At 43.9% G+C, this 26,727-nt stretch overlaps 1 protein-coding gene across 2 annotated transcripts; it reads left to right on the forward strand.

Annotated features, from left to right (window-relative positions):
- The first annotated feature begins 1,195 nt into the window (after positions 1 to 1,195).
- Positions 1,196 to 25,009, forward strand: frmpd1b (FERM and PDZ domain containing 1b). Of its 2 annotated transcripts, none has more exons than XM_026192965.2 (17): positions 1,196 to 1,389; positions 7,687 to 7,827; positions 9,699 to 9,809; positions 11,818 to 11,990; positions 13,250 to 13,352; positions 14,330 to 14,375; positions 14,663 to 14,767; positions 14,984 to 15,079; positions 16,614 to 16,739; positions 16,832 to 16,951; positions 17,533 to 17,666; positions 18,288 to 18,414; positions 18,691 to 18,783; positions 18,895 to 19,077; positions 19,401 to 19,602; positions 19,847 to 20,806; positions 20,994 to 25,009. In XM_026192965.2, the coding sequence occupies exons 3-17, from the start codon at positions 9,703 to 9,705 to the stop codon at positions 23,552 to 23,554; spliced, it is 5,136 nt and encodes a 1,711-aa protein (XP_026048750.1). In that variant the 5' UTR covers positions 1,196 to 1,389; positions 7,687 to 7,827; positions 9,699 to 9,702; the 3' UTR covers positions 23,555 to 25,009. The 2 variants fall into 2 exon arrangements, with proteins under 2 accessions (XP_026048750.1, XP_026048758.1); XM_026192973.2 differs by having other exon boundaries at positions 19,401 to 19,548.
- Positions 25,010 to 26,727: the final 1,718 nt, after the last annotated feature.

A 26,727-nucleotide genomic window follows, 5' to 3' on the forward strand; every position in this document is an offset into this window, starting at 1 on the left:
GTCTGGTTCGCCTGAAAAATTCACCGTTTCAGGCGCATGGACGAATTAGCTAAAACGGAAATACGCAACACCGGAAATTAAGACGAAATACGGTGCCTACATAGGGACAAACCATACAAAGGAATCAGAACGCGAACGTGTATAGTGGCGCCTTTATTAGACCTTAACAGTTTTATCGTATATTTAGTTAAAATTGGAATAGTTTAGTTATTTTAGTTATTTCTAATTATGTTTTATTTATTATATTATTCTTATGTATGCTCTGCTGGATACTTAAAATAGTCTTATCCAGTGTAATGCAGAAGAATTAATACTCCTCAGGAAATTGTCTTTCTGCTAAAACATAATATCATGTTAAGAAAATAAACTAATAATAATAATAATAATAATAATAATGTTGGTCTCTCGGGTGTGGTCCACAAGGGTCAATTTGACCCTGTTTTTCGGTGATTAGCTTTAAAAACATTTAATTTAGGAAGTGCATAGATCTTTTTGAGAGTGGCAGCAGCACAGGCTCCGCTTTGGGACCGTTGTTATTTAACTGAGTGATTATGTGTATGATGCCAGGCAAAGTTGTAATTAACTAAATTACCTGAGGCCAGCTGAAATAGCCTACAATAAATCGGGAACCCTTTGGGAACCCGGCCGTCTGGGGCCCCTGGCAAATTTCCTGTATAGCACAGCAGTCTATCTGTGCGTGTGGGCTGCTTTTAAAATTAAGATTATTTCAACACACACACACACACACACACACACACACACACACACACACACACACACACACACACACACACACACACACACACACACACACTACTATTATTATTATTATTATTATTATTATATGTTGATTTATTTGACAGTAAATCTAATTTTATGGTTTTGATTTGCTCTATAACTTCTTCACTTAACATACTAACCGAAGAACTTATCAGAAACGCCCAAATGAATCCTTACTGACTACAATGACTATAATAACTCATTTGCTGTAACTAACTGACCTTGTGGAGAAGGGGTGGGATGATCGGGTAGAGGGGGGGGGGGGGGGTCCTCCCGGACAGACAGCGATGGAGGCAGCGAGGGGGTGGAGAAGGAGAGAAAGCGAGAGAGAGAGAGAGAGAGAGAGACGAGCAGAGAGAGGGGGTGGGTTATTTCTGAGCTCAGGGCCGAGGATTAGGCAGGGAGCAGTCCCAGTACGATGACAGCATCCAGCTTTTAGCCAAACCCCCCGCACACCACATCACCATCATCATCTGGCGCGGGAGGATATTTTCGAGAAACGGATTTCGTCTCGTATAAAATCTCTCGTCTTTTAGTAGAAAAGAGGGGGGAAGCCTAACCACCAATCCCCCCCCTCCTTAGACTCCCGGTCTCCCGATCAACCACGAGGTGAGTCCTTTACTTATTTCGCGGCGTTTGCTGTCTGATGAAGGACAGGAGCGCCCGGCTGGTTACGCAGGCGCCGACCGGCACCTTGCGTTCAGACAGCCCTGCCATTTGCACCGATTATCATCTGAATATGAATAATTTAACTCGTGGTCACTTTCCCATCACCCGCGGGCTACACCCGGGACCCTATATTTGACGGAGGTGGCGGAGATTTAAATCCGATTAAGATTACGCTGTAAGGGAAACAACAAAAGAGTGACGTTTCTTCTTCTTCTCTCTTTGTTTAGCCCCCTGGATTGAGCGGCATGGCTGATCAAAGTTAGTGTCTGGCCTGTGAGATGGCAGATATCGATGCTTTTAGGGGCATTCATGATGGGTTTGTGAGAGAGGCGCTGAGGTTAAATCTCACAACCCCCAGTATATTAATATTATATCAACACAATATAATATACAGTTATAGCAAAATCTCAACAAAATAGTGCTCGGTCTATAATTCACCATATTCTCAAACGCATGTGTTATGCATCGGTATTGGAAATCCACGCTGTCGTGTGCGCAGTGAAATCACCGTCACTAGCTACAGATGGGAAATGCACGGACGAAATCCTGGCTGATCAGAGGAGGAGGGGGGTGGGTGGGTAGGGGGGATGCCAGGAGTCTGGGTAGTAAAACACGCACACTATGAATGGGCGTAGGCGATGTGCAGCCAGCCTGAGACAATCGTCTCTTCCGATTTTTTCTTCGCTCGTGTCCTTTGGCCATGCACCGCTCTCCCTGCTCTATCTCTCTCTCACGCTCCCGTGCCGTGTCGGGCATGACAAGAGCAACATAACTAGACCGGAACAATGCGTTTCGCTTGTTCTGGGGCCCTCCGTTTAACGCATGGCGTGATTTAATGTGACCGCTTTGTTGCGACCCAGACGTGTGTAGTAATGCAGCTTCCACTCATTGCTATCTTCTCATTGATATCTTCTTTTAATGCTTCTGTTTGCGGTCCGTATGGCGTTTTGGCGGATCCTAAACATAAAGCTGCTTTCACTCAGCGTGTATACATGTGAGCACGCCGCCTGCGCTCCTGCCAGCGCTGCAGGCTTTGTGCTATGACTCAGGGATGTATGCTGAAGCATGTGATGGGAATTGCTGCTCTGAGGTCACTCCGCCAGAGAAGAAAAGCGACGGGCAGAACTTGCACATCAGGAAAAACTTGATGCCTGGCTGCATTATCCTCGATCTTCTCTGCTGACTGCTCCTCTGCCCCACTTAACCAGAGCCAGTCTACCATCCTCTCCCTCTCTCTTCATCTTTAGTCTCAGCTCCATGTCTCCGGGGCAGACTGTGCTGCTGCTGAGCTGGTGTTTGGCTGCTCCTGCTCCCAATACGCTGACCAGTACGACCTGCTCAAGAATTCATCTTCAGTTCATGTTATTATAAAGAGGAAGATTTCCGCTAATTAGTAGTCACGGGTTGCCTAATGTGATTGTAGAGGCTGTTTCTGGTGGATATATGAAGGACTATATCCATGCATCATGGGTTTATTATTGAGTATTTTACACCTGTTTCTTCCTAGAGCTGTCGCCAGAGGAAACAGGAGACGTGACCTCATTCATGTGACAGCTCTCTGGTGATGCCACCACTGACTGGCAGTGGTATCTTAATGTAGGCCAACCCCCCATTTCTGTGAACATATAGCAAAAGACTTTGAGAATGAAAAGAATTTTCCTTAAAAGCCCAAGCAAATCATCGGCTCCTAATAATCAGGTTTTCTGTTCTTAGCTGTGATATGAAATATTGAAAGCCTGCTGTATCTGCGTTATTACAGAACCCGAGCATTATTATAGCTTGTAGCAAACAGACTGAACTCTTATTGCTTTTACTTAAAGATAAGACTTGTATTGTGTTCCTCTTAAGGATCACCGACTTGAAGGAAATTGACTCAGACAGCAAAAGAAAAAAAGTGTTGCAGAAATTCCAGACTTGCTACATCTATCACCCTGGTATATCCAAAAGCTTTCCTCAGACATCAGACATCTCCTCTCTTTTTATGTCTGTCTGCATGTTTCCTTCTCTTTAGAACCATGAGAACCATTGATATAGATCTGTGACACAACACAACGTACCCATTATTTAATAGTGCACAGGGGAGCTCAAGCCTTGCCAGGTCGCTGATGAAAGGGGGAATGAAACAAGCGGTGCACGGTGAGCTCGGTCTCCATAATGCTAATGGAATGAGCTGACAGACGGAATGAGAAACAGAAGATGGGATTATGTCTGGAAGACAGGTTGCAGTAACAAACAACCAGCAAAACACAACATGCCGTGAAGTTAAACAAGCAAACAAGCTGTTCCTTTTAAAATCGACCTTATCAGTGATTTTATTCCTTCTTATTTTTTGCAATTGCATAGCATGGACCACTGCCACATGCCGCATCATATAAGGAAAACACGCAACCTCCACCAATAGAAAGTCAACAAAAACCCCTACAGCTAGCTTTGGTGATGTTTCTACTTAATTTTATGGCAGACCATCACTTGGAAATTTTGTACAGCATTTTATGCTGGCATGCTTAGTGGATGTTGAATCTAAATATTTAATGGGCACAAGAAAGCATCAGCCTCATGGTAGCCCTAAACAAAAAGTCAGAGATTCTCCAGAGTCAGCTGGATTCATCATCCATGCGCCTCAAGAGTCTCCCCCAAATTCTGTGGTAATATTTGTAGACATACACATCATGGTGCCCACGGAGCCACAGCCAATCTGGCTAAAAATACAAGACTATGTAGGGGCGTCTCACAGGTTTGGTGGTTTGATCTCTGCCTCCTGCTACTTTGTATCCTTTTACTGGATATCAAAGCACCTCTAAAAACCTCTTCCAATCTATGTATGTATGTGTAATACCATATAAATACACACGCTTTAACTCTTTACCCCCTGAAAGTCTATTAAGAGCAACACTTGAAATGCTTTTCTGAACTGAGCAGCTTCTGTCATATTTCAGGCCTGCTTATAGAAGAAAATTACTGGGTGTGTATCAGAAATTAGTGAGGGTGGTCTCTACCTCTGCAGCTAACCTCGGAAAAGGCCGGAAACTGTCCTAATGGCAGTCAAACCACAGCCTTATTGATATATACTGAGGTGTCAAAAGCTGTCATTAAGGGTGCGGGGAAGGTCGTCAAATGTCGTCTTTATGGAGAAAAGAGTTAATGAAAAGCATCTGATGATTCATCATGGAGTCGCTTTTTAATTACTTTAACCAAAGTTGAACATTATTTTAGACACGGTCCATTTTAAGTTCTGTGGTTATACAACATCCACATATTGAGCTTCTTACACGAAGCGACTTACAGTTCCTGACTTACACGCATAGAGCTACAGTGAGCACTCAAAAGCGTCTTTTTATTTAGACATTCATTAGCAAATTTAATGAAATAATCAACTTTTTTTGACTTTCTAAGAACACATTGTGAGCGTTTCCCCACCTTATATATAAGCAGTCAAGCATTTATTTACTTTATTTTTAAAGTCCTTCAGTATGAGTAAAGCAGGGCTGCCCAATCCCAGTCCTCGAGAGCTACTATCCTGCAGCTTTTAGATGCATCCCTAATCCAACACAGCTGAATCAAATGGTTTGATTACCTCTTCAGCATGCCATCGTGTTTGGCAAAGGCCTGATAACAAGCCATTCATTTGATTCGGGTGTGTGGGAACAAGGATGCATCTAAAAGCTGCAGGACGGTAGCTCTCGAGGACCGGGATTGGGCACCCCTGGAGTAAAGTATCTTGTTGCACTAAGTAAAAGACAAAGAACAAATCCTGCACTCTGACTGACTCTGGGGGGTTGTGTTGTCTGCTCTGCTTGTTGTTCTTCACGTTTACAACTTTGCATTTATGAAATCTGAGTCATTTCAGCTGTCTCACATTAAATCCCCCCCCCAAACACCACCACCACCACCTCCTCCAGTCCTCCAAGTATTGAAACACGCAGTATTTTCTGCCAAGCGTGCTGCTGTTGGACTGAATGTTCCCTGAAGTCTGTGTCCAACTTTATTGGCAACAACTGTGAGCCAAAATGAAATGTGGAGTTGCTGAACCAACCCCTGCTGCCGCTGTCCTGCACCTCATGCGGTGCAGCTGTATTCGGCGTGTCGTGCTCGGCTTGGGAAGGGGGTTGGGGTGCGTATGTGTGCACGGGACAGATTGGGAACAAGATGTCCAAAACACCCAACCGGTCCTTTCTAAATAAAATCTGTTGTCGAGTCAGTGGATTCATGCCCTGATGCGACTTCTCTGTGCCACGTTCAGGTTTTTCTGTACCGACGTGGTTTAGCCCAGCAGTGCTAATTGGGCTTAAAACCATTTTCTCTTCAGCTGACTGCACAGGAACTGCCCGTTCAGTACCACCTCTCAGCCCCCCTGAGGATAGAGTCCAGAAGCCCAATTCTATGAACTGCATGCGTCCTCAAACTGGGATTAAATAACTGGCTGTTTTGTCAGCGACAGAGAGACATTGTGTGAGGAAAATGAGCAGACGGGGGAGGGATTGTCTTAGAGAAATCAGACACAGACAAAAGAGAGAGAAAAAAAGAGGGAAGACAGACTTTATTACCTAACAGCATTCTTCTACGTTCGCCATGTAAAGTGAAGGCTGGTGTAGGGGTGAGAAGGTGAAGGGAAAAAGAGGAGGGAGACTGAGTGAAAGGCCAGGCAGGCTCTGAGGCTTACTGATGAGTTGTTTGCATGGTGAGCTCGGGGATTTCAGGACGTGACAGTGCAGGATGGCATTTAAGATTCACTATTGATTCAGAGAGAGATTAAGGAGCAGACCCGTCACCGTCTTCCACTGTGCTGGGTTTGGATAAAATGAAGATGCTGGCACATATTGAGAAAACTGAAGCGATCTCTCACAGTCAGAGAGGAGGGTTCTACCAACGCTACAGGTCTGAGTGTTGTCTATCTGTTTGTTAACAGCTCCTTCTGTCTCACTGTTTGCTCTCAAACGGTGGTAAAAAACCTCGCCTTCACTTGACCACCCTTTCGCCCGCTCCTCCTGATGAACGGACTCTGTCACCTTCCACTTTTTCTTCTTTATTTCCCCGTCCTCTCCAGCAGCTTTCTCCTTTCATTTCTTTTGGCGCTGCCCTCTTCACCCTTTTTAAAACTCTCCCCCTTTTCTTTTCCCTCTTCAATATCCTGTCCTTTCTTTCTTTTCTTTGCCCTGACCAATTCTCTTTCTGTATCCCTGCCCCTTTTCTCAGCCCCCTTAGAGCCACCCCCCCGCGCTCCTTTCTCCCCCTGCTTCCAACCCCCATTCGCCCTCTCTCCTTCTGTGCTCACTCTTCTTCTCCTGGCCTGTGTTGGCAAAGTGGCAGAAGGAGGCGGTTGGAGGCTGAGCTAGCTGCATTAGCCCCATACATTATTCATGTGCCCTGCAGTCTGTGTGGGTCCAGGTCCTCCTCTGCCTTGTCTGAGGGACACATGGGCCTCGTGAAAGAGCTCTGTGTGTGGGACACAGGGCCCGATGGAGGAGCTACATGATGGGACTATCAGCTCCTTGATTTCTGCTCCCTCTTGTAGAAGAAAGCAACAAAGAATGAGCGTTTACATCATAGATCAACATTCAAGTGCAGAATAAAGTGGTTTCCTTAGATGAGAGCAAGAATGTTTATCCAGTGTTTTCTCCTAATTCAAATTTCTCCTTGTACACATCAAAGCCCTTCATTTCCACTGAAAACCAGAGTCTGGCTTAGGTTTCCAACATATCTGCCCTGATGTTCACATGAAAGACTTGTCCCCTTTTAATATCGGCCAAGATCGCTGTTTGCCTGGCAGTGGTTCTCTCTCCAGCTCATCGGGATTCACAGGCTGTCCTCTCTGCTTTTAGAGCACACCCAGTTAACTGAACTGTTAACTGAACTGGGCTGTATGAAATTTTAATTTAGACAACCAGACGGAGATGGAGTGCCTCCTCTCTCCATCGCCATGAGCTTTTGAGGCTGTGGAGGAGCAGTGGATGAGAGCGAGAGAGCCTCTGGGACTAGAGGAGGAGCCTTTTTGGAAAACCACAACCAGATACTTGTTTCATGCTCACATCTGCTTTGCCTGACACACTTATGTGTTAACAAGAAAGTATACTGACTACTTGATTAGAATTCACTTTCTTTTAATGAACAGGTTAAAAATTGAGCTAATAGAGGTTAATCAGTCCCAGAAACCGGTTGTTTCCTGCTTCATTCTAATTATAAACTTGTCACGTGGATGTGTTTTGACAGGTTTTCCTGATAGTGTTCTGCTCTGCACAGGTGGTGTAGCTCCAGATTGGCATCGGCCCTGATGATCGCAACAACCCCTCTCCACCTCTTTTCAACCTACCCAGAGCTGATGTCTCAGAGGGCGAGGGGGTATGTTTGTTCCGGAGTCTTGAAGAGACAAGCTACATCACGGTGAGTCACGCACTCTCTGAGTCTTCAGTGAAAATGTGAAACACCGGGCTGTTTGCTTTCTCTCCTTTTTTCGAGAACTATGAGGGAAGTGCAGTCACAGTGTATTTCCTCTTGGATCTGCTAGACTAGCTTTACTAGTAAAGCTGCAAATGTGAGCTGCAGTTGATGATGGCCAAGATAGTAAACTTGTTGCTCCAGTGCTTAGGTTGTGTACAGTATGTATATAAAAAGTGCTGCCCACAGAGACTGTCACTGGAGATGACTACCTGACTCTGCAAGGGCAATGAAGGTGAGAGAAAGAGGGAGAAAATGACAGACAGAAGAGAGGAAGAATCATCTCACCCAGCACTTGAACGTGCACGTATTTGCCCATCCATACACCTGCACGTTTAACACATAGTGAATGTTTCTTCCAGTGATCAAAGGGGGAGCAGATGTAATACTAAGTGCACTTGGTTCCTTGTGTGCATTTGTCTACTACCTACTCTCACTCAGTCTTCTTCATCCATGTTTATCTGGCTCTATCCGGATAAGCAGGAGGTGCTAAAGTGACACCCTGACCAGTGCGGGCTTGTGCAGAGCGAGTACCTCTAATCCTCTTAAAGGACAAACCTACACTGCATGTTTTACTACCATTAAGGAGGGCTAGTCAGCGCTGGCCTCCATTCAGCAGAGACACTGAAGCAGAGGTGGGTGAATGTGAAGAAAAAGACAAATTCTATCCCATAGATGTACTTTTACACACAGTAGTAGTGCTTAATATCTACCGTTTACAGCACAACATGCATTGTTTTTACATAACTCAGAAGTACTGTGAGGTAATTCCTACTTTAATGACTCATCCTTCCTCATTTATTGGACACAGGCATGTTTTTAAAATGCTAGGAACAAGTGTGGCAGACGGCCAGAGCCCTGCCTCTTTTAAGCTCTTCACAGAACTGTTGGCATGCAGCAGTTTGATCCATATTTCCGAAGGCCGGTCAGACCGAGCACTTGGATTGGTTTCCCCCAGGCCAAGGTATGGATCATTAAGTTTCAGGAGGGCATTCATCATCGTTAGCCAAACAGATCAGATCTAGGTCACTGCTTTTCCCGTCCCTGCCAAATTTTCCCCTTTGTTTTCCCTCTTTCAGTGGGTGAAACCGCCCAGCATGGCCACAAACAGCAGATGAAGTATATCACGAGGGAGTATCTGCTGAAAACAAAACTCAGCATAACTTAATTCCCCTTCATGCCGCAAATAAAGGCTGTCAAGTAATTATCAGGCGCTCTACAAGCCTCTTCCAGCTGCAGAGTATTGATTGGCTGAAAGAAACAAAACCCTTTTGAGGGGCGTAGTAAGTCTTGAGATTTGGTTTGCGTTCAGTCGAACTCCCCAGGGTTAAAATGAGCCCTCCATCGCTCTTTATGTCCTCACCACTGCCTTGTTTAAGGGGCAAGCTCAGCAGAAAATGTACAGCTGCAGAGTGGTGGTGTTGTGAACGTTCATACTGGGGCATACTTGTGAGTCCTTTTATTGTGTGATGATGCAGTTGTTGTTGTTTTTGAGAATCAGGTCATTTCGCCATGTTTTGCTGCTCATGCTGACTAAACTCCACCCCTTTCTCTCACAGCCTTTTTTTTTTTTTGCTTTCTGCTCACACATCTGATTATTCATAGTGTTCGAGGCAGGCTGCATGCGGTGCATATAAAAAAGGGCCTAGATGCAAATGTAGCTGGAGCACAATTCTCGCACTGATTGCACAGTCCAAAAAAGACAGAACTGAGCTCTGAGCTCAGTTTCATTTATTCCAACCAAATCCTTTCATCTTCCTCCCACGTTTCCCTGTTCCTCTGCGTGTTCATGCACTTTTCTCTCTTTGTCGCTTCAGATAAATGGAGGAGCAGGAGCGATGCAGGAGCAGGTCTCCGGCTCGGAGGGCCAGTCGGGTGCAGCAGGTGGTGGGGACAATAATACGACGCACTCGAGAGTCTCTTAGCAGGTACGGAATTAAAAGGAGTCTGAGCTGAGGGGGAAGATGTTTTTGTGGTGAAATCAGTGCAAAGGTGTTTAGAGGGTGGATTTTGATGGGAAGAAACTGAGTATGACAGAGTTTTAAAAAAATATATGCTTATATGCTAAAAACAACTAAACAATGTGTAAAGAGTGGAAGAGGAACTTTAAGCACGTCTAAGCCTGGTGCCAGATTCTTGAGTGACACAAAAATGAAAAATGTGGGAAGTGCAGGTGTGTATTTGTTCAGCATGCTGAGGAAATTTACTGACTCATTGTGAGTTAGCAATAGCTAAAAAAAAAGGGTAAACAGCACGTGAAAAACAAAAAGAGGCAAAAACTGAAGAAGAAGCTGCCTTTCTCAACCTGTTATGGACGCACTAAGACACAAACACAAACCAAACCTCCTCCCTACACCCACACACTGAGCCACATAGCTAAGTACATATTCAAACCCGAACTGCCTGACTGTCCCTCTCTCATACACAAACTTGTCCCACAGCAAACCACAAATATGTTTTAAAGAATCCTTCATATTTGGCTGTCCGCTAAGACTCATTCTCAGCAATGAACGCGTTGCTGAGAAATCCCAGTAAACTTCCTCCTGGGAATTCCTGGCGAGAAGCATATTCGTAATCGTCCCCGAGGGGAATTTCGGTTCACAAATAGTTGTCATCACTGTCATCGCACATCATAAATAAACGACAAGCATACATTAAATGCAATCATGAAGAGAGCTGCAAATGCACTGAAAGTCCGCAGTTAAAAACTGTGTACTACCCTGGCCTGCAGCTTGTTTAGCAATCCAACAGCTGACAGAACAAATGATCTCATATATTTATTTGCTTTAGTCCTCCCCAGCCTTCTCATATGACTTGTGTTGAAGCTTTGCATAAAGAGGGTGTTGAAGGCCTGCCAGAGAGACCTTTGCCCTGTGACGGGGTCTTAGTTACCAAAACACAGCGAAGATCTATCAAGTTGGTGCAAATGATCTTTCACAATATTCTCCCGGCCTGTTTTTGTTAATCATGTTGAGGTTGTAAAACGCACAGATCACACCAAAACCTAAACCGATTCAATAAAAGTGTCAATGTCTGATGTGCCTTTGTGAAAACGTCAGACATTTTTTCATTCAAAAGTAAACCTATTTCCAGGGTGCATTCAAGCCAAGGATGTATGTTAATCTGTTGGTGTCATTTAATCAGTGTTAATAACAGATACAGCTTCTGAAAGGTGATTATATGATACTTTTCTCTAATTAGTTATAAATTAAGTGTATTTAATAATAGTGAACAGACAACAACATGTCACCTTGAATTCTATATCATTTTGAGATTCACTTTGGTTCATTTTGACCTTCCATTGCCTTGAAAATGTTCAAGGTTAAAGGTTCAAGGTAAATGTACACCACAGTAGTTATTGTGACTTGAATAAATGCTGTTATTTTACACCAGTAAAGTGAACTTAGCATGCTTTTCCATTATCTTTGGTTATATATATCCTCTTATGATGGTTAATGTTCATTTAGACAAGTTTCTAAATAAAGAGGTTAAATAGAGAATATTCCTGACCTGAATGATCAAAACACTCGATTTTAGAAAGTTTCTTTCTACTGCAGCTCTCGGTGTGGGTGTAGCAATCCCACTTTTGTGAGGAACAGCCAATCAGAAGAAAGTTGACTTAACTGTAGAGAAGCTAAAATAAGTTGTCTTCAGACAGTGAGTGAAATGAGAGGCTACATATGGCCTAAAATATATACAAGCTGTCTGAACTGTGGAGCCGGAAATACTGTGTGACACCGCAGAGAAGGTTCGCTTTACAGGATTTCTGTGCTACGTTTTAATCAGCAGTCACTGTGGAACAAATAAGAAACGTGATCTGGAAGAGCAAAAAGTAAACTTTCTCCTCTTTGAATACACTACTTGAATACATAGTATCTCTTCATGGCTGTCGTCGCCTCCAGTTGGATAACCCATCACCCTGTCTGACTTCCTCAGAGAGCGGTTGCTAGGCGATGGGAGGTCGCAGCGCTCCAACAGTCTGTCCAATCAGAACTTCCAGGCCAAGCTGACATTGCAGATTACCAGGGACCCGGTCCTGGACAGCAGCACTGGACATGGCTTCACCCTCACCACAAACGCACCCCTGCTGGTCAGGGACATCGCCACAGGTACATCGGCCGTGCAGTGGCTGTGAGTTAGCGTTACCAAATTGCCACCTGCTTTATGCAATTTTCGCTGCATGCAGCAAGCATATTTACACTTTACCACTCTCTCTCTATCTCTCTCACACACACATAACACGCACACACACATTCCTGGCATTCAGGCCCCGGGGCACGGTGCCAGAGAAGCCACGAAAACAACAGAGCCACCTGCTCATCCTTTCTAAATTCAATCACTTTTCATTTATGCAACTTTGATGGGGGATAGAGAGACTGATAAAGAGAGACAGAGTGCAGGGGGGAGAGAGGGAGAGATGCTGATCCATTACTTTATGTCTATCCTGTAAAATAAGCTGATAAATGCAGTGAGGAGGGTCCCACCCTGCCACTAGCGCTGTAGCTGCTGCCAAGGAAAAGGAGAGACGAATGAGATAGGGAGAGTGAAGTGATAACAGAAGACAAGATTTAATTGAGAGAGAAGATGCCAGCAGGAAGACCCAGAGGGAAATACACAACCAAAGTGCAAACATGGCTAAAGAAAGCAAAGTAATGAGCGTGAAAGTGTACAGAAAGTAGAGAGGGGATGAACAGTTGGTGACACTTAGGGATTGGGAATAGTCAGAGAGGCCATGTTGGTAGATGCTGAAGGAAAGTGAAGGATGATGAAGTAGGGTAGAAAGAGGAAGAGGAGGAATCGCTATTATGAAAGCTTAACAGGAGGGGACTTTGGCTTTTGGGTGTGTGTGTTTATGTGCAAAAGCTTGCCATGCTGTACGGCTTGCCTTCAGTGGGTCACAAATCAGGGACAGACGGGGCTTTGCCAGGCAGACTGGGTGTGTGAAAATTTGTGGGTGCATGTGTTTACGTGCACAGATGCTCAGCGTGTCTGTGTGCTTGTGTGTTAGAGTAAGCTGAAACTGCTGTGCCTCAGTCGTGCTCGCTTGCCTGAAGACAAATGAGTATAAATAGCTACAGAAAGCAGAGCCGAGCCGGGCTGGAAGACACCCAGAATAACCTTAACCCTTCACGTCCCGGAGAGCTCAGCCGAACGCTGTTGAGTCAGCCATATTGAACAAGCACGTGTGTCATTCTGTGTGTGTGTGTGTGTGTGTGTGTGTGTGTGTGTGTGTGTGTGTGCGTGTGTGTTTCCCTTTGTCTCCACGTACGCAGCTGTGGGTTTTTTTGTTTTATGCAAGCACTCACTCTTTTCATTGTGTGAATTTGTGCATCTGTGTGTGTGTGTTGATGGGAATGCGTGTGTTTAGGAAGTCCTGCAGATGGGATACTATTCCCAGGGGACCAGGTGCTGCAGATTAATGATACAGCAATGGAGGATTTGAGTGAAGAGCAGGTGGAAAATGTCTTAAGGTGAGGAGATCCATCTATCTATCTACAGTTGTGGTCAGAAGTTTCCATGCACTCATCATGGGCATGAATCTCAGGGTAATTTGGGGCTTTTAATATTTTATTTGAACTTTTCTTTTTCCAGGGTTGAATTAATGCTTTTAAAGACTTTTGAAAGCAAGAATTGGGTGCAAAAAATCGAATTTATTTTCCATTTTTCTAAATCACACAGGATCAGTGGTATCCACACAGGCTCAAATATATAGCCCAACTAATATTTGGTTAAATGTCCCTTCTGCAACTTGTACTTCAACGAGATGCTTTAGGTATCAATCCACAATCTTCTGGCATGATTCTGGATATTTGACCAGTCTTTTTGGTAGAGTTAATATAAATGGTCTGGTTTCCCTTCCAAAACTACTTTTGAAGTGTTTGGCTTGTCTATGTGGGAAGCTGCCTCTTTCTTGGTCGCCACCCTCTCAGTTCAAGGTGTTTCAGCAGTTATCAGTTCAAGATTGAGCCTTGGGTCTTGGGTTTTTCCTGAACATCCTCACCAATTTCCTCTTGTTTGAGAGGGACAGTTTGGGTCTTCTTCCAGAACAAAGTGGTGACACATCTCAATAATTTGTACTTATGATCGATGATTGTTTAGAAATCTTTCCAGCTTGTGTAAATCTCAAATTCTCCTTCTTAGAAAACTGTAGATTTAAGGGACTGTATGTATATAATTCAGCCTGTATGTGTACTTTCGATTATGTGTAAATTAGAGAAAATTCAAAATAAATTCTATTCTCGGTTTTCACAGTCATTAAAGAAATCAATGACAATTATTTCTGTTGTTTTCTGGGATTTTGACGCTGATTCATGTGTGACTGCGGGTGTAGAAGGCTTAGTGAGTTAGCGGTAGAGGTCAGAGCAGAAGATGCTGACTTAATAGCTGAGCAGAAAGGTTATGATCCCTCCTCCGTCTGTGTGAATGAATGCTTCTTCTCTGTGTTCAGGAACTTGGAGGATTGTATCAATGTGACTATCCTGCGGCACATGACAGTGAGTACAAAGAAGACATTAATGAGCTCCTCACTACACAGTCTGTATGCCATCGCTCATTTAAACATAAGCTGTCTGTGTGCTCCCAAGCATGTGACTCTTAGCTTGCCTCTTCTGACTGGATTAAGCACTTTACATTGTGCTGTGATGTATGTATCGACCGTCTGAGTACAGCTCTGAATGTTTGCATTTTAAAGCCTGCTGGCGTCAGTGTTACTCATGTGTGTCTTAGCCCATGCTTCATCCTTCATGTACAGTAATGGTGCTGATGTGTGTGTGTGCTACAGAATCCCAAGTCATCCATTATGTCAGCAGAGAAGAGAGCTCGTCTGAGGAGTAATCCAGTTAAAGTGCGCTTTGCAGAGGAGGTGGTGGTCAATGGGCACACTCAGGTGAGAAAACCTTATCTGATACAGAAGGAGGCTGCCAAACAAAAAACAAGCATTTACTGTAAGGCTACAAGCAGCAGTCAATTCACAGTCTTCCACATAATGAAATATTCTTCATTAGGGCTTATGGGCTAACATTTCTTGCAATCATTTAATATTTGATCTTTTCTCATCTGATATCGATTATGTCTGACCACATCTCTCACTTCTTTCCACCAGGGAAACTCTCTTCTCTTCCTGCCCAATGTTCTGAAAGTCTATTTAGAGAACGGACAGACCAAGGCTTTCAAGTTCGACAACAACACCACCGTCAAGGTATGTAATAAACAGGATTACCGGCCTAGTTAGAAAGTTTTACCCGAAAAGAGCATTTAGAGCTTTTACTTGGTGGCTTCATTGAGTGGCTCCATCGTATAGTACGTTACACGTTCGCCTAACCAGCAAAAGGGGGTGTGATCCTGGGGCAGGAGGAATGGGGCAAATCCATCCAGGGTTATGTTAGAAATGGCCATATCAAACACGCAAAATTACCTGCTCTGGAAGCCCTCGTGAATAGGAGAACAGCTGAAAGTAGCTCGCTCATCGGCCTGATGGACTTGTTTATCTTTTGATAGATATAGTAACTAAGTGACCCAAGAGATGCCTACATCATTCATGGTTGACATTTTTATTACATAACAGCAGTGTGCCCCAGTAATAAGAAGCCTGACAACAGCTATTTTTAGCGTAGTCTTGAGAAATAGTTCTTCTGGGTTTATAAAGGTCTTTCAAAGTTTTACCTTTGGACTTTTTCACTCATATTCAGTCTAGTCCTTGTGTCTTTACACACAACAGAAAATTTGGAATAGACCAATTTCAAATTTGAATTTCAATCTATGAGAAGATAACACAGTTTGACTGGCATAAAATAGTATTTTTGCACCAACAAAAAAAACAATTAGCCAAAACCAAGGCATATCTCACCATGGTGTGCAGTGTGCCCTTAAAGAAACTGAGGAAACAGGGTCTTAATCTACTCTTCACTGTAGCCTCATCAGAAATGGTCTCAGTAGAAGGATGGCCTCCCCAGAGCGTGGACCTCAACAATATTGAAGCAGTGAGGGATCATTTTGACAGAAAACTGAGTAAAATGAAGCCAACATCCAAAGAACAGCTTTGAATGTTTTTCAAGGAGCCTGGAGAACTGAAGACTACTTAAACAAATTACAGGAAGGCCTACCTAAGAGAGTTCAGGCTATGGTGAAGAATAAGGGTGGTCACACCAAATACTGACTTTCAAGCTCATTAGAACTGTATAAACTCTATTGTTGCCCTATATATGGTATGTTTCATGTATGTTTGCATACATAACAATAAATTGCTGCACCTACTTACCATTTTCCTTGCAACATATAAAAAAATGACTCAAGACGGTCCTCTTATGAGCCAATAAAAAGCCCACACAGTTTCTTAAAACCACCACGAGACTGAGCACACAGGTGAATGTAGCTGTGAGATGCTTGGTAGGACCAGGTGGGACTATTTTGAAATTAAGTGCACCAGAAGCTAAGGTATGATTTCCCCCAAAGGTGTCACAGTGTGGGTTGGCTATAACAGTTGTAGTTCATTGGGAGATACTGTTTCTGAAAAAGAAAATTATGAAAAGGTCAGTAAGTCACCATCAGTAGGTACATGCTTCTGTCTTTATGAGCAGGGTATTATTTTTACAGCAGCTTTTGTATTTCTGTTTGTTTTCCCAGCTGAAGCAAATCTGAGACAGGGAATCAGCTTTGTCCCTTTGCCCTCAGTGGAGTGGGACGAAACATGTTTGTCTAAGAGGTGTGAGCTGTTGGTTTTTTTGTCATTCCAGGACATTGTTCTGACTCTGAAGGATAAGCTGTCCATCCGGGCCATCGAGTACTTCGCCCTGGTGCTAGAGCAACAGTACAGCATCACCAAACTGCTGCTACTGCATGAAGATGAGCTCATTCAGAGGGTGAAGGAAAAGAATCCATGTGGAGATATCTCGTAGATATGTATGAAGATTAAATGCTACAACTTTCCACCTCTATCTTTTGTCTTCACCAGGTGGTGCAAAAGAAAGACTCCCACGATTACAGGTGTCTGTTCAGGGTTTGTTTCATCCCCAGAGACCCAGGAGACCTACTGCAGGATGACCCCTCTGCCTTTGAGTACTTCTTTTTACAGGTCAGAGAAGCTCCTTTATTTGTTGTCACCATTACGGTCATGCATTGTTTATCTCAGAGACTTTTGCTCTGAATTATTTCGCAATTAGACTTTGGTCCTTTCTCTGCGTATGTACAGAAAATTAAATTTTGTACCCACTTTATGCTGAGTGTGCTCTGAAATTCTTCGAAAATATTGCAAAAGTAGCTCTGAAGTCAACATGCAGCCCCTCCTTATAGCTTCATGGCCTTATCCCTATAACACGTTGCTCACATTCTTTAGTCCTTCTTTTGTACAAAGCAGTTACATACTTGCTCTGATGATGCTAAGTCTTGATATTGTTACATGTGGCCTGTGCGTGTTTTTGTTGCTCACTAAAGCAGTGGAGAGTGCCGCTTATGTCATGCCAATTTACTGTTTCATTGTCTTCGCCGATTGTGTTTTCCCTGTCAGTGTCAGGTCGCTGGTTTACTTACAGATATGCTGATGAGCTACGTGCTTTGCAATGTCTGACATGCAGAGTATGCTGGGACAAAAATCAGGTCACTGTAAGGTGCGTGTGTATTATGTAATACTAAAACTGTGATTCTTTCTGCCTGCAGAGTGTTGGCGATGTGCTACGGGAGCGTTTCGCGGTGGAGATGAAGTGCAACACTGCACTCCGCCTGGCAGCCCTGCACATGCATGAGAGACTAGATAGTTGTGGACAGACCAGAACCTCAGTCAAGAGTATTACGTGAGTCATACGCGTGGGAGAGTTTCCGTTTAGGGGTCACACTAGTAGGACACTGTAATTGTGGTACTTCTCATTATAGGTTTTGAGTAATAGGGCCTTGACATTTTTTCACTGCTGCAATTACTGTGATTTGTCTAGGATGAGGCAGCTCACTAAATGCCTAATCTATTAATGTGATGGGAGAGGTTTAGTGGGTGTGTGGAGGATATTTGCCCCATTACTTGAGAGTGGAAGTGTCTCAAAATGCAAAGCAAACATCCATTTTTTCTAAGGATTGCGGCCTGGTTGTCATACATTGTTGTACATTGTATATATTGTAGTATAGAGCAGTTATCTGTACATTTCTATACTTATCCCACAAGTTATAATTGTGAAGACAACTTGCAATTAATGGGGCTGAAAGCTGAACTATGACTGTTTAGTAATATCTACTGGTAGTTTTTTTTTTTTTTTGGTTTGTTTTTTTAAAGAAATAAAGCTCAGTGAAATTTCTGAATTTAACTTCCGATATTAAGTGTATCTTTGTCCTTACATTACAACCTCTTTTCACTTTTCATGCATTTCTTTGTAACATTTTATTCACTGAGTACTTTCATGCCTCTGCAAATGTGGCGTTGACAGGAAGGAGTTCGGCTTGGACAGCTTCATCTCTCCTACGCTGCTGGGCAACATGAGAGAGAAGGACCTGAGGAAAGCCATTAGCTACCACCTCAAAAAGATCCAGTCCCTGCTAGAGCCACGCCAGAAGGTAAATGGATAAGTGGAAGGAAAATGTGAGAGGTGTAAAGAGACACATAGTGACAGCAGTGACTTCAGGCTACGTTTTAGCTGAGATGTATGAGGACTGCTAATCTTCCTAAGGTTTAAAGCGGTATATGGAAGAACAGCAGCTTGGAGGAAAAATAGATGTTGAGTAGGAGGCTAATTAAAAAGGTGAATAGTCAGTATCAGGCTTGGGTAATGCCACCCACCGCCTTTTTTGTCTGTCTTGCTCATACTGTATATCTTCTCTGTGGTGTTATAGGTAATATCTGCCAATCAGGCTCGTTTGGCCTACCTCACTCAGCTGGGAGAGCTCATTTCTTATGGGGGACGGTCGTACACAGCCACAATGATGGTAAGGGCTAAAGGCCTCATGTAAATTGGTGGATCCATTTGCTAAACGATGGAAATTGCAACCAATTAAAATGACTGCAACACTTATTTCCTTTCTTCCTTCTCCTTCCAGCTTCAGGACAGGGAAGTGCTGGTCACGCTGCTGGTGGGAGCCAAGTATGGGATGAGTCAGGTCATCAACCACAAGCTCAACGTGATCTCTACGCTGGTCGAGTTCAGCAGCATCAGCCGAGTGGAGCTGCTCACGGAGTCGGACAAAGTCAGCTTGCTGCGCATCTCGCTGCATGACATGAAGGTGAGGGGGCCTTAGGTGGGATATACATGTTCATCGAGTTGCAAGGCTGTATTATTCGTAAACATATAGACGTGGCACAGATGTTCATTCACCACACTATATTCATGAACATGACACTAAATATAGGTCAAGCATTCTTTCTCTACTATACATGCGATATAAAACAGTATACAGCCTAAGGCTAGCTATATATAATGTTAATTCATGAATGCAAAGGTGACTGTCTCTCCTTCTTTCTCCCACTCCATCGCTTTCCCCCTCTTACCCTTTGGCTTTAAACACTACTACTTTACCTTTTTTCTGCAATACCCTCCCCCTCTCAGCCATTTGCCTTACTGATGGACTCTCTGGCAGCCAAAGACTTAGGGTGTCTGCTGGGAGGCTACTGCAAACTCCTGGTGGATCCCAATGTCAACGTCTTCCGTCTGGGGCGCCCAAAAGTGAGGGTGCACCGGATTCCTGCTGAAGAAGGTGTGTGTGGGAGGTTCGCCGTAATAGAGGGCGTGTGCTATGAATCCCTATCAAGTGAGCAAAAACTGTTTCACTTAAAACGTATGACTTTCTGGCTTTGGCCTTTTTGATAGCCTTTTTTTCACCTCACATGTTTATTTATGTCACCATCCAGTACGGATACGGATAAAAAAAAAAAGATAAGATGTCATTTTTTTTTTTTACTATCAAAAATTAAATATTATTCTCCTTTATGAATGCACTAACACAGCTTTCGCAATGCTTGTCTGGTGTTTGTGCACTTTCTGGGTTTTATTAGGTTATGTGTCTCGCTGCTGCAGTGACTCAGACGACTCAACAGACGAGGATGACCCGATGGATTCTCAGAATTACAAACGCCCAGACCCAGCAAGTCAGGACTGGGAAGAGAGGAGAAGAGAGGAGGAAGAGAAGAGGAGAGAGGAAGAAAGAAAAGAGAGAGAGGAGCACAAAGGCAAACAGGAAGTGAGGATAATAGTGACAACAGAAGGTAAAGGAAATGAGAGTCCAGATGAAGGAGGAGCAACAGGAAGTGGTCTGCATAAATTCAGTGTTATGGATGAAGAAATGAACCTGGACTCTTCCTGGTACCACACTGACCTGCGAGTCACCAGCAGCTTCTCCAGCTTGTCCAGCAGTTCCTTGAGCACTGCACTTGAGGAGAGCAGTGCTGCCAGCAAATCCAAATCTCGCCTTCACGGGCCGCACGTAGGCGAGGATGTTCCGAGTTTTGATGTTCACCACCCCTACCTCCTGGAGCCAAAACGCTATCAAGGGCCACGTAGACCCACTAACCTCAATTACCGTGGGAATGACAACTCTTGCCTCTGCTTTGCTGACCTCTCCAAGTCTGACTTCCTACCAAGCCCGCCTGGGGCTACCAGTGATGACGATGATGACGATGAAGAGGAGGAAGATCGGGGCGCTGAGACACTTAGACGTATTTCTAAGATTCCTAGTTCAAGAGATTTGAGAATGATTGACAGCATACCCTTTCAAAGATCACCTATTAAAAGAAAGAAAAAGACCCCTCCCAAAGTCCCAGTAAGAACAAGTTCAATTCCTGGGAGCAAAGCAGGAAAGGCTGAGAACCGCCTATCAAAGGATGAAGACAGCATGTTTCTGACACCTTCACCCAACCCCAAGCCGAATCTTTTGGTCAAAGACAATGTCTCAGACTCTGAGGATGAGTTTTTCGATGCACAAGAGAGATTTACTCCTCCAGTTCCTGATCTCTCAGGTTTGTTTACAGCATGCTTGATAACTTAGTCCCTTGATGGTATATTTATCTGTGTACTGGTGACATGTGACAGCACTGTGACTACGATATGTTGAAAGGAGACGGGACAATTGTGAGAAGATGTGTGTCGGTCCATTAATACCTGTCTTTCTGTTGTTTTCATTTCATTTTTCTCATTCTCTCACAGATGCAGAGCTGGCTGACCGACGCAATGCTAATCGTTTGAGTGGAACCTGGAACAGTCTTCCAGCTGTCTCGCGGAAAGAGCCGTCATCTCCACTTGCCAATAAAAGCCAATCCTATAAAGCCAAGAAAGAAGCGGATACACTTAAAGCCCCTTCGAATCAACTCAACAACCAGCAAGGCAGTCCTTCAAAGCCATCACAGAAACCTGATGTTAAGGTCAAACCACCATTGGCACCGAAACCACAGCTGCCTCCCAAACCTCAGATCATTCCTCCCAAGTCTCCCCAGCATGGGAGATCATATGCCCAATGCAATGGAGATGCCTCTGGACGTTTGTCGTCGGAACTCCTTGAAATGGAGCCGGACACCATGGAGTTCAAGTCGGTCACATCAGGTGGATTGCCTATGTCGTCATCCTTGATCACAGCAGTGCGATATAGCAAGCAATCACTATCACAAGATGAAGAAAAGACAAAAAGACAGGAAAGCAGCACAAAACAAAGTAAAGATCTAGAAAATGGAGCGCGTGCTGTTTCCAAAAAAGAAAAATACATTCCTGATGAATCGCAAATTCCTGAAGCTGAGGGGAAAACCAGTGGAACTGACCTGCTAACAAAGAGGCCAGCAAGCCTAACCCCAATCACTCGCTCTAATTCAGGAACTAAGCTAACAATACCCCCTCCAGTGCCTCCCAAACCCACTTCACCAAGCAATCTTCACCCCTTATCGCTACCTGCCAGCTCTCCCGTCTCTCCTACTGATCCAAGCAAAGGGATCTGTAAGGATGGCGTCAGTACTCCAAATGGAATTCACCCTTGGAGCAGTCGTAATGGGAGCATCCAGTCAGGACCTAGAAGGGTCTCTCTGAGCCACGAGAGCCTTTCACCCAAAAATACAGATGCACCTCTTACAGTTACCACCTCGCTGACCTCAACCAATTCTAAAGGGGGCCTAGAAAGCAGAGAATCTGGAAGATCTGGTTCAGGATCTGACCTGAGAACCAGCTCCTCCAGTCTAGGAGGCAGGCTACCTGCCTCAGCCCTGAGAGGGAAGATTCAGGCCCTTCCTTGGTACATGACCCGTTCCCAGGAGATATTAGGAACTCTGGACTATCCGTCCACTAGTTCCATCAATGGCGACACATCTGGATTTGGCTCTGGTTTGTCTGTAGCCAGTGGCTTATCAGACCTAAACAAAACTCCTGTCAAGGACAAAGAGAGTGTGCCCTCAAAATCAGGAATCAAAGGGACCATTTTAGATGATGGAGCTGAAGTTGTCATAGCAACAATCAAAGAGGCCCAAGAATTGTCGGCACACATGAAAAAGGCCAGTGGAACAAACGGCTCCCACCCTAATCTAAGTTTTAGAGAAAATATTGCACGTAGCAGCAGCGTTTCATCAGAGCAGCCTCAATCGCGGTCTCACTCAGCAGTCGGGTTGGGAGGTGTGTCCAGCATGGAGATTGGAGGTGACTCACCGACCTCTTCACTGGCAGACAGCACTCCTCCACAGCAACACCGGGAGGCTTGTGGCTGCCGCACTGTTTACGCCAACTGTTTCAGCGGAGACACAGAGGATGGCGTTAGCTTTGATGATGAGCTCACAGTTTATGAGTTCTCCCGTCGCATACGCCCAAAACCTGTCCAGCCGGCACCTGCCCCATCTCCTACAACAACACCCTCTCTCAAACCCAATATTCTTTCACTGCTGAGGGACAACCCTCGCCCGCTGTCTACTTTCTCTACGACCTCTTCTGAACTCAGTCCTCTTGTTTCGTGTCCAGTTTCACCCACAACCTCATTCGGCGGCTCGCTTCGTTCCCTAACTAACAAGAATTATGGTGGGCTGAAAGGCGGCTTTGCCTCTCTGCGTCACGATATAGATCAGCTTCTTCTGGTCTTAGAACGAGGTGCACCTGAGCAAACAGAGCAAACATCATGCCAAGATGCAAAGCAAGATAGCACAAAGTTAAAAGTAGGGCCTGATCTAAATCATAATGGAACCGAAGACAGCCCTGCCCCAGAAGCAAGCCTAAAGTGTAATAGGATGACACCTGCTACCATGACAGAGGCCGAGAGGAGTCTTCTTCAGGCTGAGGCTCGACGGTTAGCATCTGGATGTCAACGAGCCACGCGGGTAGGCTGGGCGCCCGATGAAGCCCTGCGTTCTTTATCCAATAGTTTTAGTGCCCTGGTACAGCTGTCGGCAGCCTGTCTGCAAACAAACCCTTGCACTGGTTGTGACATGTGCCATAATACAAATCTGGTTCAAAAAGTTGAGGACAATGATGGCCAAGAGGCCATGGACAAGCTGAAAGAGATAGTGGGGCTGTATCGGGAGTTTGTTGGGGCTGTTGAGACAGCTGGAACTGGCGCTGGGGCAGTGGGTAGGAGCGGGGGCGTCAATGGGACCGTACAGGGTCAGGGAGAGGTCGACGGGGTAAGGCTGCTAGCCAAACGATGCACTGTGCTCATCTCGTCTGTATTCGCACTCACTCAGCTCTTCCGGACACCCACGGTAGAGCCCTCGGACACACCCGGACATGTACCTCTAAACTTTTGATCTGTGAACTTTTACCCACTAATAACGCACTGACTCTAGAGGTGAAGACAAGAAGAAGCAGCACAGAGCTATCTGGTGTGTAACGCTTGTGTTCTTGTACAGTAAGTGCCATGCACACCACACCACAGCACACACATCACACACACACCCACATTGAAACACAAACACCAAACACACCCCTAAAACGAAGCGATGTCACTTCGTTGCTAAACCTCTCCTTGGACGCATATGGACTATGCATTTGTACATATGAATTTTATAATTATCTCATAATTCTCTTATTTTATGATACAATATGTGTATGTATGTAATGATGAATTACCCATGTATGTATTTATGTATTTATTTTTACAATATTTGCACCATGATCTGTGACTGGCAGGTCTCTGGTGAGGAAAAAAAGAACTATGGATGTCACTGGAACTTTTTTTTTTTCCCCTCCCCTTTGAGACAGTATTACGTTATCTTTTTGCTGCTTTAAATATTGCTCCACTCCACAAGGTGTAATCTGTAAATTGTCATTTTCTACGTTTATGATTACGGTACATTTACTGACAAACTACAGGAACTATTCTGTATCTCACTTGCGAAATATAGTAATAAACTGATTTGTTTTATATGTGCAGGTTTTGCACCTTTGTAAGGATTTAGTTTTTCAACATTACAGTCACGACTATACCATTACACAGCAGGGAGAGCACTTTTGACTGTTACAGATTGCACCTTTTTTTGAGACATGTACCCTTGTGTAAACTGTTTTTCTGCCCCTTCCCGGTCCATACCTGACTTTGTGTGAATGCTTCCTGGATATAACCCCATTACCCAATCGTATGCAGTATTATAATATTACTCTAGTTTTCATCCAAAGGACACTACATACAGTATATATTTTCTGGGAATGTGTGGGTGAGGTCCACCCAAACAGGGGACCTTATTTATGTAGTTTTTTGGGTTTTTTTGACGAGGCACAAGAGTGACTGTTAAACTCTATCCAGATGTAGCAAAGATCCAAAGTCTTAAAACACTGAGCCACAACTGTTCCCTGCCAATGTTTCGTCTTTGGGTGCACCACTTTATTAACTGAGTACTGACTGATGGATGGGCTGATGGTCAATGCTGGGGTCAGAACTGTAGATATACATTTATATCTCTGTGTCCTATTCTGTCCCTACTTTAGTTTATGGCTATGCAAACATAAACCCCTCAACCCCCCCACATACTCTGTTGTTTTTTGCGCTAACATTAAAAACAAACAGCAGCTGCATTATGTTTGCTTGAATATAATGGATGCTTTCTTTGTTTGGAATGTTGGTTTTTGTCTTGTTTCTGGAAAACTTTCTGCATTAAGGAATGCAACATTTTGCAAGGTTGCATGGCATTAGCATTTTGTCAATATAAAGACTTCTGTCTATACTGATGTCTGTGAACTTTCAGTAAAAGGACTACGTTGCTCAATCGGTTTGCTGATGTACAGTGTTCACTTATCAGCTCCTCCATATCACATGACGCCATCCGATTTGAAGGATTTACTCGAGCCACCTACAAACAACAGGAAGCTAATTAAGCCAAATCAGTCAGCGGTTGCTTATTCAAATATGATAAGGGGATTAGCTGAAATAAAGACTGCTTAAGTGCTGAGAAACAGCTGGTGAGGGGAAAGGTAGTGTATTTAATCTTCCAGACTGATGACTGAGGGAAATTTTGTTAAGGTAGTTGTGCAGCCATTACCATGCTAACGTCAAGACGTTGTGTCTCAGGAGGGTCTCCTGTTGTTCATTAGGCTGGCTCCATCAGTAAAGAGTGCCTGTGTCACTAACTCTTTCCTGTACGGGAACATTGTATGAACAGCATTTCATAGTCAGAGAGTCCACTGTGTTTCTACAGAAGCAGCCACTTTTCCATCCCCACATAAAACATGAAGTTAGTGTACCAAGAAATGTATTGTTTGGGAATAAATGAAACACTGACCTTAATAATGCTGTCTTGAATATTTGGGAACTGTGTGTACTTTCATTTACCAACAAGCAATTCATGAAGCTCCATTCACAAATATCGAGTGTTATTTATGAGATCATAAGAGATATCACTGCACACCGATATTCAACCCCATGGTGAATATTTCACTTCAGCAGATAAACTAATATTTATGAATCTCATAGCCTCTGTACCATCTTTACGCTCCAACTCCAAAAGTCTTGGGTCACCCCTTATTTCTTTATATGTTGCAAGGAAAACTGTAAATTGGTGCAACAATTTATTGAAATGTATGTAAAGATACATGAAACATACAGCATAAAATGCAAAAACTGAGTTTGCACAATTCTAGTGAACTTGAAAGTCAACATTTGGTGTGACCACCTTCATTCTTCACCATAGTGTGAACTCTCTTAGTAGAGTAAATTCTTTAAGAAGTGTTCAGGAATGGTTCTCCAGGCTTCTTGAAGAAATAGCAAAGCTATTATTTGGCTATTAGGTGCCTTTTGCTCCCTTCTGTATCAAGATGATCCCACCCTGCTTCCGAAAACGATTGCTCAAGAGCAATATAACAAATCTGGTTTATTGGAAGCATAGTATAAAGAAATGAGGGGTGGCTCAAGATTTCTGCACAGTACAGTAACGAATGAAGATTGTAGGATTGTTTTTTCAGTGTTAATTTCCTACAGTTTCAAGATGGCAGTGTTTGTCTATGCATGAGGCCACCCCCTCCCCTTTTTGCTTTTTTGGTACTGGTCTTCAAACTATGTGGAGAGCCAATTAGCAGAGTTCAAGCAATATTTCTGCTACTATGATTAAAAAGGATTTTTAGATAAATTTGCACATAAAAAAAAGTTAGATTTCATCTAAGACAGCAGTCAGAAGGACACTTGATGTGGTGCAAAGAGAGCTGAGAGGCTTTGAAGCAACAGCAGTTCAGCGCTTCTTGATCTAAAGTCCCTCTGTCAGATTGTCCTTAATCTGATCATCATCTGCTGTCAGACTTCTTGACACAGCAAGCTAGAAAGTGGTACTCTGTGCTGACCCAAAACTCAGTCTCACAGTGCTGACTTGATGTCATTTCTTTTAAACAAAAATCCTTGACAACACTTACGCACATTGCATAAGTGTTGTCACTTACAAAGAAGGGATTATAATTAATAAACGGGAAAAACAGGTCGAATAGTTTACACATTATC

The sequence above is a fragment of the Astatotilapia calliptera genome, chromosome 2, assembly GCF_964374335.1.
Source record: "Astatotilapia calliptera chromosome 2, fAstCal68.1, whole genome shotgun sequence".
NCBI classification, from domain to species: Eukaryota; Metazoa; Chordata; class Actinopteri; order Cichliformes; family Cichlidae; genus Astatotilapia; species Astatotilapia calliptera.